This window comes from Helianthus annuus, chromosome 9, assembly GCF_002127325.2.
Source record: "Helianthus annuus cultivar XRQ/B chromosome 9, HanXRQr2.0-SUNRISE, whole genome shotgun sequence".
NCBI lineage: Eukaryota > Viridiplantae > Streptophyta > Magnoliopsida > Asterales > Asteraceae > Helianthus > Helianthus annuus.
In genome coordinates this window covers 152,404,498-152,419,842 of record NC_035441.2, presented here as the reverse complement: position 1 = coordinate 152,419,842, position 15,345 = coordinate 152,404,498, and the positions used below count along the sequence as shown (strand labels likewise).

At 35.7% G+C, this 15,345-nt stretch overlaps 1 protein-coding gene across 1 annotated transcript; it reads left to right on the top strand.

The window, feature by feature from the left end:
• The first annotated feature begins 11,512 nt into the window (after window positions 1-11,512).
• On the top strand, window positions 11,513-14,703 carry LOC110879195 (probable vacuolar amino acid transporter YPQ1). Its single transcript, XM_022127615.2, has 12 exons — window positions 11,513-11,999; window positions 12,087-12,129; window positions 12,211-12,237; window positions 12,347-12,463; window positions 12,562-12,674; window positions 12,788-12,959; window positions 13,138-13,230; window positions 13,296-13,391; window positions 13,475-13,495; window positions 14,058-14,116; window positions 14,201-14,291; window positions 14,382-14,703. The coding sequence occupies exons 1-12, from the start codon at window positions 11,737-11,739 to the stop codon at window positions 14,481-14,483; spliced, it is 1,197 nt and encodes a 398-aa protein (XP_021983307.1). The 5' UTR covers window positions 11,513-11,736; the 3' UTR covers window positions 14,484-14,703.
• The last annotated feature ends 642 nt before the right edge of the window (window positions 14,704-15,345 follow it).

Sequence of the window (15,345 nt, the reverse complement as noted above, 5' to 3'; positions counted from 1 at the left end):
TTATCGTTTGTCGGTAATCCGATAAATGAGCCGAAGCATTGTACTTTGTCGTTGTCGATAATTCGATACACGAGTTGAAGTACTATACTTTGTCGTTTGTCATTTTGATAAATGAGTTGAAGTATTGCACTTGGTCATTCATTGCGAGTATTTGATCTCGGGAAATTATCGTAACTGCTGTATTGATCACTAATCCTGTTTTGTGTGCATTATTGTTAAATTAGAAATAATCAAGGCTAATCAGTAGGCTTATACACTGCTCGTTAAATCTGCAATGTGAGTCATTCTTCTTTTTATCAACTGTTTTACAATACTCCAAATTATTTTCAAAGTGTTATAATTACAGGGACTAAGTCGTGGATATCTTGATTTATTGGTTAGTGGGGTATTGTGCACATTACTATTTCTCCCAGTTAGGTTCATTGACCTACTAGGGAGAAACGTCACTATTAGAGTTCATTAACCTAATAGTGGTATGACCATCGTCACCATTGTGACTTGTCACCATTGTGGCAGAAAGCCAGATAAAGATAAAGATGTAAACCATTGTAATCGCTCTTATGCTGTAATTTATAACTATGGGTCATTTCTTAAAAACTGAATGAACTCACTCAGTATTTCCCCGCTGACAAAACCTTTTTCAAACATGTTTCAGGTAATCTGTAGTGAGCAAAGAAAAGTGCCAGGAAGCACTACCAGCTTAGAAAAGTGGCTCAGTGTAAATAAATAAAGGAACATGTTTTAAAAATAAAGATTTCCATGGAAATCACATTATTGTAAATTACTGGGTTTTATCCCTAAATTATGTAATGAGCAGTTTTAATACTAAAGATCCTGTTTTAAAAAGACTTCCGCTGTCGCCTAAATTAAAATACCGCGGGATTTCTGTTCCGCGGCTCCTGAAACGGGTCAAACCGGGTCGGGGGCCGTGACAGTTAACTTTTAAGCAATTAACGGAAATGCGTAAAAGACTCGGACAAACAACGAACCGGTCACAGAGGGTGACACCATCACGTGACCTGGTCCTAAGAGAGTCCTATGGCATATCTACATTGCACTAAAACGGGTCAGAACTGAAGTCAAAGCAAAAGTCAAACTTTTGCGACATTCGGCTCCGAACCGGGTCAATATATCAAATGGCCGAATCAAACGAGTTTAGACAAGTTTATATACTTAATATCATGTTTTATAAGTATTCAAACAGGTTTCATATCATCTATATTACAGATTATACAAGAATCGCAAAAAATGGCTTTCTGTTGACTTTTTAAGTATACGTTTGACTCGACATTTGAACTAGTTAGAGTGGTGATCAGGGGGAACCCTTTTAGGGGTTTATTACCCATAAAAATACCAACTTATAACTACTTTTGATTCGAGATATGACTGAGCCATTAAGGACTTATCTCGAAGTCAAACCGTAGTTACGACGGTTTGATTTTTAGCTATTTAACTAAGTAAAACTAAACCACAAAGGATTTAAACAACTTACAGAAGCTTGAGCACGATTTAGGATGATAGAATAAAGCTTGGAAGCTCCAGAGATGATCAAGAGAATGTGTTTTGAGGTGTGGTGAACTTATGCACACAATAGGCCTATTTATAGTGCAAAACTTGGCATGGGATCATCACAACTCAGCCTACCAAGCATCATGGATGTTCAGCAGGTGGCCCTGAGTGCTAGGAGGCAAGTAGAGGGCACCCATGCCTCATTTATTGCACTTTTGGTCGTTCACTAGCTCAAAAAGCAAGTTAGTCCAAACTTTCTGCATCTGGGCGGTTCACGCGGCCCGCATGAAGGAATCATGCAACTTGTTCGCGGGCCGCCTGGATCTTCAAACCAGACGCGTGCAAACAGAAGGCTCGCGGCCCGCTTCAACTAACCCAAGACCTTTACGCGGCCCGCGTTAGGTCTAATTTTTCTGTTTTTTTTTTTTAATCTTTTATAATCATGACTAAATCTTTGTAATTAATAACGAAATCTTTGGTAATTATTAACCTGACCTTTCGGGTTTGAAGGGGTAACTTTGCGATTTGGCACTTGATTATTTACAACTAAGGGCCTCGTGTTATTTACCCGCATTGTTAAGTCCCCGGTTAGTTTGTTAGTTATCTGGAAAGCCTTAACTTTCATTGTTGACGCTTTTAACCCTTCTCATGCGAATTTGATCATAACTTTCTCGTTTTAAAACGGAACTCCGCGGAATTTATATAGTACATTCTAGTGAGCGTATTTTACTGTTACAAAGCCCCGGGTACGTCAAAGGGTCACTCAGAGGTATAATTAAACATGTTGACACAGTTAACCCCTGCAGCTTGTAATCTCCCACTTTCTTCCGCGTTACGCTTCCGTACGATCCATGGTTTATTCGTTTGAAGGTACGAGCATCGTTTAGGGTTACTATACAGTATACTTACCCTTGTTTGACATTTATAACCCTCGAATTTACATACTTTCAAGGTTTGTCAACTTTAGTCCTTTATTTAATATTAAATGCCACGTGTAACTCAAGACACGTGTCAATACATTATTGGACACAAAATTTCGAGGTGTTACAGAACGTACGGTGTGTTAATGTGAATAACTTAGACCGAAACGTAAAACATAGAAAAGAAAAACCAAGTTGATTGAGGACTCGTGCGTTGCAACGAACCTGTCAAACGGGAAAAAATAGATGACGTAAAAAAACGTTGAACCAGACAAACGTTACGTCGTGTTAACTCGCAAAATTTAGAACGGAGCGTAAAACGAAAAATTTGTGTAAAAAGAAAAGTATAGGAGACTGATGAAACAACGGTTAACCGAGAGAGGTTAATTCACTAGTCTTGTCAAGTAGGGTTAATCCCTTCTTTCCGAGGATCGGTGACTGGATCGTCCGCTGATCTGGTTCCTGCACAAGTAAAAACACATCGTGACTCGTAACAAGGAGGATGGGGTGGGTGGTGCTCCTTGATACCACTCTCCGGCGTGAGAATCAGTAATTTGCTTGAGACCAAAGTGTGTGATAGTAGTAATAGTGAGAGAGTTTGATAAGCGATACCTCAAACCTGGTCCGGGATGAGTATTTATAGCCGAGGAGTGAAGGAGGGTAATGGAGTGGCTAGACTGACAACGCGCAGCCCCTTGCAGGTGTGCCAGGCTTGTCGGTCACGGAGGTGATGTCACGTCCCACTGTGGTTGTCAGTCTGTGTGCCAATGTCGTTTATGTATGGGCTGACAGATGACTGTCATCAGTGCCACTTGCTGTTTTGGCCACCTGAGTCAAGGTGTCAGTCCCACTTGCGTCGTCGATAGGATGCGGTGCTAGGCCGCACCGCTACCTGCGGTTGTTTCCGCGTCCCTTGGCTTGACAACGATGTTTATGGGATGCGGTGCAGAGCCGCATCGCCATACTTGGTAACTGCTTTTTCTATATCCCTTGTCGTGACGAAAATGTTCATAGGATGCGGTGCTAAGCCGCATCGCTATGTGCAACACTCATTTTCATACACAAGGTAAGTCTTCTCATCACTTGGCCGATTAGATTCGACAGGTGCGTTCGCGCGTGCCCGCACAGACGCAGATAAGTTCTTGTCGGTGGGAGTATTTGATAAGGGTAATGGTCACTCGCGACCGCTTTGGTGCGATATTTGGGACTATACCCCTTCAGAGACCGAAGTTGAAATTACAAAAGTTGTGAGCTTAAATTGAAAAAGATGAAAGTTTTGGTGTTATAAGTAAAAAAGACAAATAGTTTTGAGTTAAAAGTAAAAGAAAAAATCATATTTTTTTGAGTAACCTGCCATTTTGGTCCCAGTGGTTTGGGCAATTTTGTCAATTTAGTCGAAATCTCAAACTTTTTAAATCTGGGTCCCTGTGGTTTCACTTTTATTGTCATTTTAGTCCAAAATTCAAAAACCCCCTTTTTTTTACTGTTGCAATCTGCCTATTTTGTTTTTCTGTGTAGGGGCATTTTTATCCAACTGATTTTCATTTAACATATTAGTAATTAATAAACTAAATTAAATATATTTAATTCCTTTAAATACCCTTGTTTAACACACAGATTATAATCTTTCCCCATTATAATCTGTGTGTTAGGCCACTTGGTATACTCTAACATCAATATGTGTTAATGCTAGTTGCCAACCGTTAACACTTGTTATACCTCTCCTAAAGGGTGTTAAGAAGCATTAAAAGCTTCACATGTTAAGAAGTTAATTAGGAGAGAGATGGAGGGAATCAAGCATTGCAAAATTTACACACATACAACATGCTATATATATATGTGTGTGTGTGTGTGTGTGTGTGTGTATTTTAATTAATTTAAGGGGCGTTAATGGGTTAAACCATTTCCTTGTTGCGAGGTGAAGTGAAAGAGGGTCAAGTAGGTAATGTGACGCCTACGTGTAGTTAAGGGCGTGAAAGTATACCCCATAGCCTTAAATAAGGGTATTTAAATGAATTAAATATATTTAATTTAGTTTATTAATTATTAATATGTTAAATGAAAATCAGTTGGACAAAAATGCCCCTGCACAAAAAGACAAAATAGGCATGTTGCAACAGTCGAAAAAGAGGGTTTTTGAATTTTGGACTAAAATGACAATAAAAGTGAAACCACAGGGACCAAAATTTAAAAAGTTTGAGATTTGGACTAAAATGGCAAAAATACCCAAACCACAGGGACTAAAATGACAGATTACTCTATTTTTTTTTAAAAAACTTCTCAAACCATAAGGTACACATCTCTATACAAACAAATATTGTAAATTTAGAGTATGTAAATTTCAATTATTAATTTATATGGTAAGAATTCTATTTATTGTTTTTAGCTTGCAAGTGATCACTTGTGTGTGTATATGTGTGTAATCCTTAGCAAATAAACAAGATCCAACCACGTAATATATGTTGATAGGTAATTGTATATAATCCTTCAAAAATGTAAATTACATAAGAGTACATTATTGAAACCTTTTGTCTTACCCATATATTTTACAAGTTAAAAGCCACGTTTTGCCACGTATGTAGGCGTTTACGATAAGATATAATTTTACTCCAACTAAAAAAAAAGGAAACACTAAAAGTTGAAGAAAATCAATAAAATAAGTTGTACGATACCGTTGATGTTTGCGCAATACCCATGATTAGGGATGAGCAAATGGTATTGGTTAGGAGTATCGAATTTCCCGAACTAAAAATTCTCAATATTAATTCGGTACCGACATTTGATGTTTTCTGTACCAGACTGTTGCCAATTTTTACCTTCATGTACCGAGACCGAACAGGACACTTACAATAGGCTTGCCACGTGGCAAGCTTTGAGTGGTGAAAGTACTATTCACAAACTTCCCTTTTTAATATATAGGATAATTCGGTACCGACATTTGATGTTTTCTGTACCAGACTGTTACCGATTTTTACCTTCATGTACCGAGACCGAACAGGACACTTACAATAGACTTGCCACATGGCAAGCTTTGAGTGGTGAAAGTACTATTCACAAACTTCCCTTTTTAATATATAGGATAATTCTATATGGAAATTTCAATACATTCATGCAATTTGTTCACTTAGATGCAGTTGGTTTTATAAGAGGTAATTTTTTTACGATGCAGACATTTATAGAAAAAAAAGTGAATCAAACCTCCGCAGTATATGAGAAGAAGTCTGTTTGTTTTTTTAACATACGTAAACTTTTAAAATAAATTGTTTTTAATATCTATGATATAACAAAGTAATATTGATTATGCTAGAAACAATGAATGAAATTTTGGCCGTTCAAAGGAGGAACAAAAACAAAGTAACATCGATTAGGAATGGGATCAAATACAAACACTTAAGTTTGTAAGAACCGTAAGAACCAACAAATAATTGACAAGTATCTATCAATAAAAAAATTAGTTTAAGGGTAATTTAGACCTTTTGACCATATTTATTTAAAACTAATTAAAAATAATTACAAAAAATATAATCAGCACAACACTATATAATTAGCATAACATGCTTAATCGTTCTTCATTATCAGCACATCATCCTCAATCGTTCTCCATTATCAACATAAACGACATCAGCACAACAACCTCAATTGTTCTCCATTATCAGCACACCAGATGTGCTGATTATATCTACTTTTGGTGTTTGGTTGTATTATTTTGTAATTAACACATAATCAGCACGTTATCAGCACAATTATAAAACACCTTTTGTTAACTTTTTTAAAAATCACTTTTATAAATACAAAAAAGTATAGCAATATGGTACTCATATTAAAGATAAAAAAATACTTGATTTTATGATATATTTTTTTTTGAAAAATAATGAAGTATATAAAAGTTATTTTAGTTTAAAAACCTTGGTGGAATTTGTATTTAATGGAAAATGGTCAAATGACTAGCAATTTTACAAAATTACCCTAATTTTTTAGTAGTAACTTTTAATTATAAGGGTTTTTTTTTATAATCAATATCAACCCTTAATTTAAATTATTAATGGTTCAGATCTGTTCTTACGATTCTTATAATTAGCAATGTTTGTACAGGATCTCAACCCACATCGATTATTTGGTTGAACTTCCAGCCATCATAAAACACATTTGACGACAAGTAACTAGTGGTGTCTTATATTATTAGTCTTGTCTCGAAGGTCTATACAACTAATTTAATTAAAACATTTTACTGTAAATATAAAGGATTGAATAAATTTATATTCGAATATGTAAAATAGATTCTGTTAAGATGAAAGAATATTATATGGTAGATACCTTCTTCACATCGATCGTACTCTGAAGTCTGAACTACCGAACACATGGCTCCAAAGCAACGAAGATAGACAACATTTTCTATTTTCAAAGTAATTATTTCCTTAAAAGAATAATATATTTATTACTTATTTTCTTTCCGGAACATACAAGATGTTATTACTTATTAGATGGGTTTGGTTGAAAAGTCATCATCATATTTAATACTCAGGAAATCTCACCAATAACAAAGTTAAGATAGGGTCCGAAGAGGTTAGATGTAGATAGTTTTACATTTACCCATAGGAATAGAGAGTCTGCTTTTAGTGAGACCCCGGCTCGATTGATTGAAAAGTGATCTTTATTATTTAATAAATCACATTGATACGAAAAATAATATTGTAGCAAAGAGTTTGTTTGCATAACTCAAGACCAAACTTAATTTTATAAATCACATGGATACGAATAATAATATATTGTAGCAAAGCGTTTGTTTGCATAACTCTAAGACCAAACTTAAGTTTAAGTTTTTGAATTTGATAGAGTCAAGCCGTCAATGTTTTTTTTTTTTTTTTTTTTTTTTTTTTTTTTTTTTTTTTTTTTTTCAGTTTCAGTGGTCAATAGTGTTTGCGTTTTTCAAAGTCATTTTCATCGATGAGGCTACTTGACCTTGTTTTTTAGTCTTTTGTATTGTCAATTTATAAACTTTCAATATATACTATACTATAAATAAATATAAATATAAATAAACTCTTTAGGAATCTTTTTTTTAAATAATTTTACTTCCATTAAGATACTTAATGAGTTTTACAGTCTTAAAATTAGCCTTTTATCCTTATACTTAACCCATATATTAGAATTTATAAAAACATATTTTATATTACATTACTTCTCTAAAAAAAACATTGTCAAGGAATACCCTTACAAATAGAGAAAGGTAATTCAACAAAGTTCTTTAGCGGCTTTATTTTGGTTGTGCTGATAGACCATTTGGCCTATTTAGTTTTGTGTTTTTCTTGGTTTATGGGCCTATTATCAATAGGTTGGTTCAAAATTAAACCGACCTGAAATTTTTGGTTTTGACTATGGCTATAGCTATGGCTCAAACCTGAATCGAGCTAAGTTAAGTCGAGCTGAACTGACTCAGATTTTATTCGAGTTGAGCTTAAGCCTCAAAATAGCCCGATTTTGAGCTTGATCTAAGCGGTCTATGAGGGTCGAGTACAACCCCCATACAACTAAAATCCGAGTTTAGTTGGATCAACCTAATTGTTGTGTTTTTTATTGTATCGCACAGGTTTTCATCTAGTATGTGTATAATATTGATACTGTAAAATTAAGCATTTTTTTCTAATATGTATATATAATAATGATATACTTTTTACGATATCTTATTTAGTTTTCTTCGAAGTGTAACATCATTCGCGAATGAATAACCGTGTTATACAATTTTACACGGTATGATTAACTTATGATTTACTAATAATATATTTAAGATTATGACAAAAGATCAAATACAAATAATTTTAACGTACAAAACGTATGAATTGAAAGTTTTGCTGAAAATCAAAATTACTCTACAAGAACATCTTACAAAATTACTCTACAAGATCAAAATTACTCTACAAGAACATTTTACAAAATTACTTTACAAGATCAAAATTACTCTACAGGATCATTTGTAGAGTAATTTTGATAATTACCCTACAAGCAAATATTTACAAAAATGCCACCGCGTTTTTTTTTTTTTTTTTTTTTTTTTTGCCTTTTTCATGCTATTCGTACGTTTAGTACGTTAAAGTTATTTGTACGGAAACTTTACTCTTAACATTATTCCTATGAATTTTGTTTGGATATATTGTTATACATAATTATATTATATATTATATATTATATATTATTATAATAACAAGTGTGTTATACAGTATCATCTAGGTGTTTTTTTTTCTTTTATTTTTACCTTTTAACATTCTTGTTGATACTTATGACCCTCAACTTTGTAAAGACTTAAAAAAAAAAATAGTAGGTTTTACCCTTTAACTAAAAACATTTTGTATTGACACTTATAACCCTACAACTTTGTAAAGACTTTGTAATTTTCTCATGATGTCCGTATAAATTCCAGTTGATTTAGATTTCGATGTAAATTTTATTTGGAAATGAGTAAGCTCAGATATAATACGTTTTTATGCTTGTTTATATGTACGTTTTTAGTTTGTCTACATTTTGATATAAATTTTGTTCTAAAATGAGTCGGTATAAATTCAAGTTAGTTAACGTTTTAACGTAAATTTCTTTCACGAATAAGTCGGGTATAATACGTTTTAATTTCGTGCTAATTTTTATATATATTTTCAGTTGATCTACGTTTTGACTTTGACACAACTATTGTTCGGAAACGAGTAAGGTCAAATATAATACGTTTTTATTAGAAGTTATAAGTTCGGGTTACTTTACGTTTCGACGACACCGTAACGCACGGAGAAATTTACTAGTTTTGCTACAACTAATAACTTATGATACATTTTAGGATGGAGACCACGCCTATGTTTTTACCAACAAGAGTGTAAAGGTGTGTGCGGAGAGAGAGATTTAAAAGAGATGGGGAAATCAATTGTTATACATAATTTTGGTACAAATAATAACTTATGATACATTTTTGGAACTTTTGCGAGTTAAAGGTGGTTAGATGGAAACTTGGTAGATGAGTGATGAAATACTGGTTAACACTTAGGCTAACCAGTTGGGTCGTCTCGTGTGTGGGGTTCAATCTCCTTCTCCACTCGCTGATTATAAGCTTCCTGCAAAACAGAACACCGGTGACTCGCCACAAGGAGGAGAATAGGGGGATTCTTCTTGTGACCACCCTCCGGCGTGAGAATAAGTACTGTTCTGAGGAGAAAATAGTGTGTGTTGTAGGTGAAATGTGAGGAGAGCAGAATGTTAAACCTGAAGGAGGAGTGTCCTATTTATAGCCAAAGGATGAAGGAGGGAGGAGAGGCCTTGCCAGCTGTTACCGGACGCCAGCTGTCTGACCAAGAGGAATATCCTCTTGGTCTCCTCTGCTGCACTCAGAGTGGTGGGTGACGTGGCGCGCCGTTATTTGTCCAGGTAGGAGAATTATATCAGCAGCTGTCGGCCTGTCCTGGGATCGTGCTGCAGGTCCAGGTGGCGTCTGATCAATGGTGACACGTGTTGTCCCTTTTGTCTGAAGAAGCATCTTTGGTGTCACCTGCGATAGCTTCCAGAAGCTTCTGGATACGCTTTGCTGATGTAGGTGCCATGTTGATTAAAAATGGTGTAGTCCCTGCCATGTGTGCATGGACTTGAAACCATACCTCTTCAATGAGTTAGTGGCCAAAGGAGAGAACACCTATTTTCCTTGAGGGTTTTACCAACATACATGAGTGTAAAGGTGTGTGCGGAAGAGAGATTTAAAAGAGTAGAGGAATCAATAGGAACAGAACTTAAATTTTACAAACTAAATTGGGAATAAGTGAACAATGTAATAGAGTAACATCAAGGAAAAAAAAAAGATTCTTGATAGCTAAAAAGTAATTATTGAATCCAAACTGAACATTATGTATGATTTTGGGTTTTATGTTGATTTTTTTTTTTTTTTACTTTTAGACAATTGTTTCATTCCAATCAACAGGGCAAATTACATAAGGATAGCAGTTAGGTGAGCAACAAACTGCGTCGTCATCCCCTTGTGAATTTAAAAACCCTAATCTACTAAAAACAAAGCCTCGCCCCTGAAGGGTCGAAAAGTTGTTGTGGACCACACGCTGAACTCTAGCCAAGAACCGAACCGTCTCCGGCGCTAAGGAGCCGAATGTGTCAAACGCCAGGGGGACAAAGGCGTGCTGATTATCCTCACAAGCTTTCGCGTGCTTTTCCACATTTTTTAACCCTGCTTTCAGTACCGCTTGCCCCGCCACAAACCCATTTCCCAGAAACCCGGCTAGGGGGGATACACCTGTGAGATCGACACAAGCATGTTTCCCGCCCTCTCAACCAAAAACTAGCACGTCAGCCGGGCGTAGGGTGGACATCCTTTCCGCCGGGTCTGTAAGAAAATTAACTGGTGTTTCTTTCTTTGCCGAGATCCCTGCTCGTCTGATAATATCCGTTAACGCGTCTCGAACAAAGTAATGATGATACTTAAACCCCGACAACTATCTATAGTGTAACGCATGCTTCCCGTATTTTTCCAGACATGCTTTACAGCAGACTGGACAAATTTCATCATTCGGGAACATGAGGATCATCAGATGGTATTTAAGGATTGACCGATACTCCACCGCTGACATACGTTGACCCAGACCTTCAATAGGAATAACAGTTAAGAAATCCTGAGCGTGAGGCCTCTGTAGGCATTCAATGATATCTTTCTGGCAGGGGAACAAATGGAAATCTTCTCCCAAACTTTGTGCTATTCGACAACAAAGGGCATTCGTCAAGTTTTCTCTGGCTTTTTGAGGACGGTGTGCTTGTTGAAATGGGAAAGTCTTAAGAAATTGTTGTTAATGTTAGTTAGTACTACTCTAAACAAGTGGATCTTAAGAGGATCTATGACGTAAAACCCGAAAAACCCATTTTGATTCCGTTGTACGTTAACCACAAATATATTCTATTTATATAAAGACGTGAATATCAACAAAATGCAATATTTATCGTTGCAAGCCCAAGAATATATTTAATATTCATAAATAAATATAAATATAAATATAAAAAAATAATTCGCTATATAAAAGGCGAGGGTCCGAATAATACGTTCAAACTCTTGACAGTTTTCATCAAAAGCCACACACAAGGCTATTTTCGTAATTTCACTCTACACCCGTTATAAAGCTCATTGCTTCAACCACTATCGTCTATCTATCAGAAGTTCATTCATTTCCTGCTATATCTTTCTAGATATAATATAATTATAATATAATATACGCATTACACAAAATCCTAAACCACATTCTGCTTCCGGATCCGGGTCGGATACTGAACCACCATCGCAGACATGAAGTTGTTGTTCTTGACCAACACTGCAACCACGAGTAACTCGTTATCATACTGTGTGAAACAGAGTAAACCATGTGTTGGGTGGGTTAACAAGTATTTTAAAGATTGTTTGTGCAATCTCAGTGACGAGATCTCTTTCGGGTTAGGAATCGCCAGTCTTGTTTGTTGGGGTGTTGCTGAAATCCCGCAAATTATCACCAACTTTCGCACTAAATCTAGTCATGGAGTTTCTCTTTTGTTCCTCCTCACTTGGATTGCAGGGTAGGTGTTTGTGTTAATGCCTCACTGAGATTTCTTGCTAATTCTTGACTTTTTTTACATTTTTCATTTATTTTTTTAATGGTGTAGGGATATCTTTAATCTTGTGGGGTGTCTTCTTGAACCTGCAACGGTAAATCTTGAATATAATCTGTAGATTTGTATGAATTTTTAATGTTATAGTTCTCATGTGTTTGTTTCTTGTTGATTACAGTTGCCAACACAGTACTACACAGCTGCGGTACTAGTACTATCCCATATATTATATTATACACACACACACACACACTTTTGGATTAAGTTGAGGATGTGTTTATAATCATGCTATAATAATTCATGTTTACTTTCAGCTTTACACAATAAGTACAATAATATTAGTATTGCAAAGCTTGTATTATGATCACATCTACACATGGTTCAAGTCTAGAAAAGTTGATGCTAATGCTACTGCTAATTCCAACACAGAGGTAATAGTATCAATAAATTATAATTTATAAGTTATAACTTCAATACCCAATTCACCATATTTTATATTAAGTTGAATTAAAAGTTATGAGCTTTATAGGATGAAGAAGCCAAGAGACCTTTAAGACCATCAAGTTTTGATGTACCGCGCGGTTTAACTTCAAGAAACCGCGCGATCAGATCGCCATCTCCACGACAGGATTTTTTTTTCACGTATGTGTTTATGTTCAATTGTTCATCCGCTTGTATATGTAACATGCCTCATTGGGAAGTGTAAATTTGAAAGTATGTAAGGATTGTATATGGAATATGTTATATGTTTCCAGGTCAGCAAGATCAATGGCTGGAAGTGCAACACCACCCAACCGGTCTTATCTGTGGACAACAAGCAGTGGTCCAGCTTCTTCAATGGTTGTTAATGACGATTCATCTTCAGAAGATGAGTCATCTGTTCGGATACCCAAGCCAGCTACCCAACCCAAACCCATCCCACGCTCTGTAAGTCCGTTTTTTTAATATTTTGGTCGTCTTTTTATTTGTTTCTTTTTAGTGTTTTTGGCTCATAGTTGTTTGTAATTTTGTATCATTGTAAAGAAAACACCAAAAGCAAAGTAGCCTGCTTTATATATAGTTAAAATCAAGTTGATATATTTTTAATAATTTTGAAATGTGACAGGCTGGCTACGGAGCGTTTTTAGCGACATCGTTAAATTTGCCATCGGGGACCAAGGCGTTGATGCAAGTTTACGTTGGCAGGAAGTTGCTACAAGTATGACTTTTGCTAATTGCATCATTGTGTTTGGTTTAAGTTGGTTAATTACATGAGTTTTGCAGGAGGGTGGTGGAAGTAATACGGTGTATGGGCAGTGGTTGGGTTGGATGATGGCAGCTATATACATGGGTGGTAGAATTCCTCAAATTGTATTGAATGTAAGCCCTGCTTCTTGGGAACCACAATTGTTTTATCTGATCTTAAACTTACTGTTTGTTTTTTTCTTCTGAAATATTGACAGATTAAAAGAGGCAGCGTTGAGGTGAGGTCATGCACCGTAATTATTTGGGTTGTGTTTTATCTCAAATTGGGTGGACGGGTCAAATAATAAGTTTGGTTAAACGGGGCTCGTGTCCAATTGGTATAACGGGTTATACAGGTTGAAAGTCCCACAATGTTCAACCTCCTTAACAGTTTTGTTCTAAGATTGGAATTTCTTGAAGGAAAATTGCTAACTTTTGCCCTATTAAAGGTAAATAACTTGTATTTTTAAAAAAAAAAAACAGGTAAATAACCTTTCAAAATATTTGACAAGATTACCTCTATAATGGTTTTGCAAAATTTTGTACCTTCTATACCTCAAGTAAACATTAAGCAGTCTTTCCTTGTAATAATATTATTTTGATAATCATAAATTCATAACTAGCGCAATAATTCCGTATACAGTTTCAAAAAATGGTCAACAAGTATCTAATTAATTTGTAATGGAAAATGCCTTGTTTCAACCAAATACGTTTTAACATGTTATCTAATCCACCTATCTTGCCACCTCTAGTTATTTCGTTATTATATAAAAATTCTAATGTCTAAAAATTTACCTCCAGGGTCTGAATCCTCTCATGTTCATCTTCGCTCTTATTGCAAATGCCACTTACGTCGGAAGGTCCCCCCTGTCTCTATCACACACACACAAGTGTGTCTTTATTTCTCTCCTCACGTCTACTTACGGGTCATAATTTGATTGCAGCATACTTGTAAGAAGCACAGAATGGTCCAAAATTAAAGCCAACTTGCCTTGGCTACTTGATGCTGCAGCATGTGTGGCCCTTGATGCATTTGTATCCTTTTTGTGACTCGTGCGCTGATCTAAAAACTAATTGTTAATGCTTACTAATCACGGTTTGACCTTAACAAGAGTATTTGTACAGATAATAATGCAGTATGTGTACTACAGATACTTGCGAAGGAGAACGGATGATGTGGAATACTATGGTGACTATTCAGAAGCCAACAAAAGCCAAGTTTCTTGATTGTATGACAAGAAAGGTTGGTAAGGATCCTTAAGAACATACAAGAGATGCATGCCTGCCTGCCTGCATGGTCTTTAAGTTCAAATGTTAATGGAAAATGGGCACTTAACCTATATGTAATTTCTTCAGGTATTCCATTTACACTTGCTTGTAACAAAACAATTTGGGAACTCCTGGATTTATAATGTTTTCGACGTTTAGTTTACCTTCTTATTTTTAACACAATGTACTTCAAGCGTGGGTTCATATGTATCAACTGTCTCGACTCGCATAGCTACTGGAGTTGGAAGCTATTATCAACTCCTTTCTTTAAATAGCTAATCTATAAGTTTAGCTGATGCAGACATGAAGCACATTCAAATGGCTCTAAACGTGATTGCATTCAAAGGCTTGGTTCCAGCTGAAGTCTGCTGTATCTAGTCGCAAAGGCCAATTACATTACAATGTTTATCAAAAGCTAACTAAACAATTACCACACACTCAGAATATATAGTTCAACCATAAAAATAGGAAACAAATTAAACTAACAAACAGGATTGGGATGTTTTAACTGTTGATCAGTTCTGTTCTATGCATAATGGAAAACATGAAAACATACCTGTTACAGCAGACAGGGCAGTGGAGAATCCAGTCAGAGATGCAGCCATTGAGTTCGACATTTGTCAGGATGATCTGGTTCCTCCTTAGGGTGCAAACTAATGATGGTGATGATGAAGAACCGAATAGGGTGTTCGGTTATGAGAGAGAGGCCGAGATGATGTTATGATAATTATTAGGTTGTGTAACCTTAGAACCTCTATATTACTCTCCTTATATATGCACCCAAGAGGAAACCTAATTAGTTAATAAGGGTAATATGGTC

Coding starts and splice junctions, on each gene's coding strand:
- LOC110879195 (XM_022127615.2), top strand. CDS start 11,737: ATGAAGTTGTTGTTCTTGACCAACACTGCAACCACGAGTAACTCGTTA. Junction 12,675..12,787: donor CGACAGGATTTTTTTTTCAC/GTATGTGTTTAT, acceptor ATATGTTTCCAG/GTCAGCAAGATCAATGGCTG. Junction 13,392..13,474: donor TTCCTCAAATTGTATTGAAT/GTAAGCCCTGCT, acceptor AAATATTGACAG/ATTAAAAGAGGCAGCGTTGA.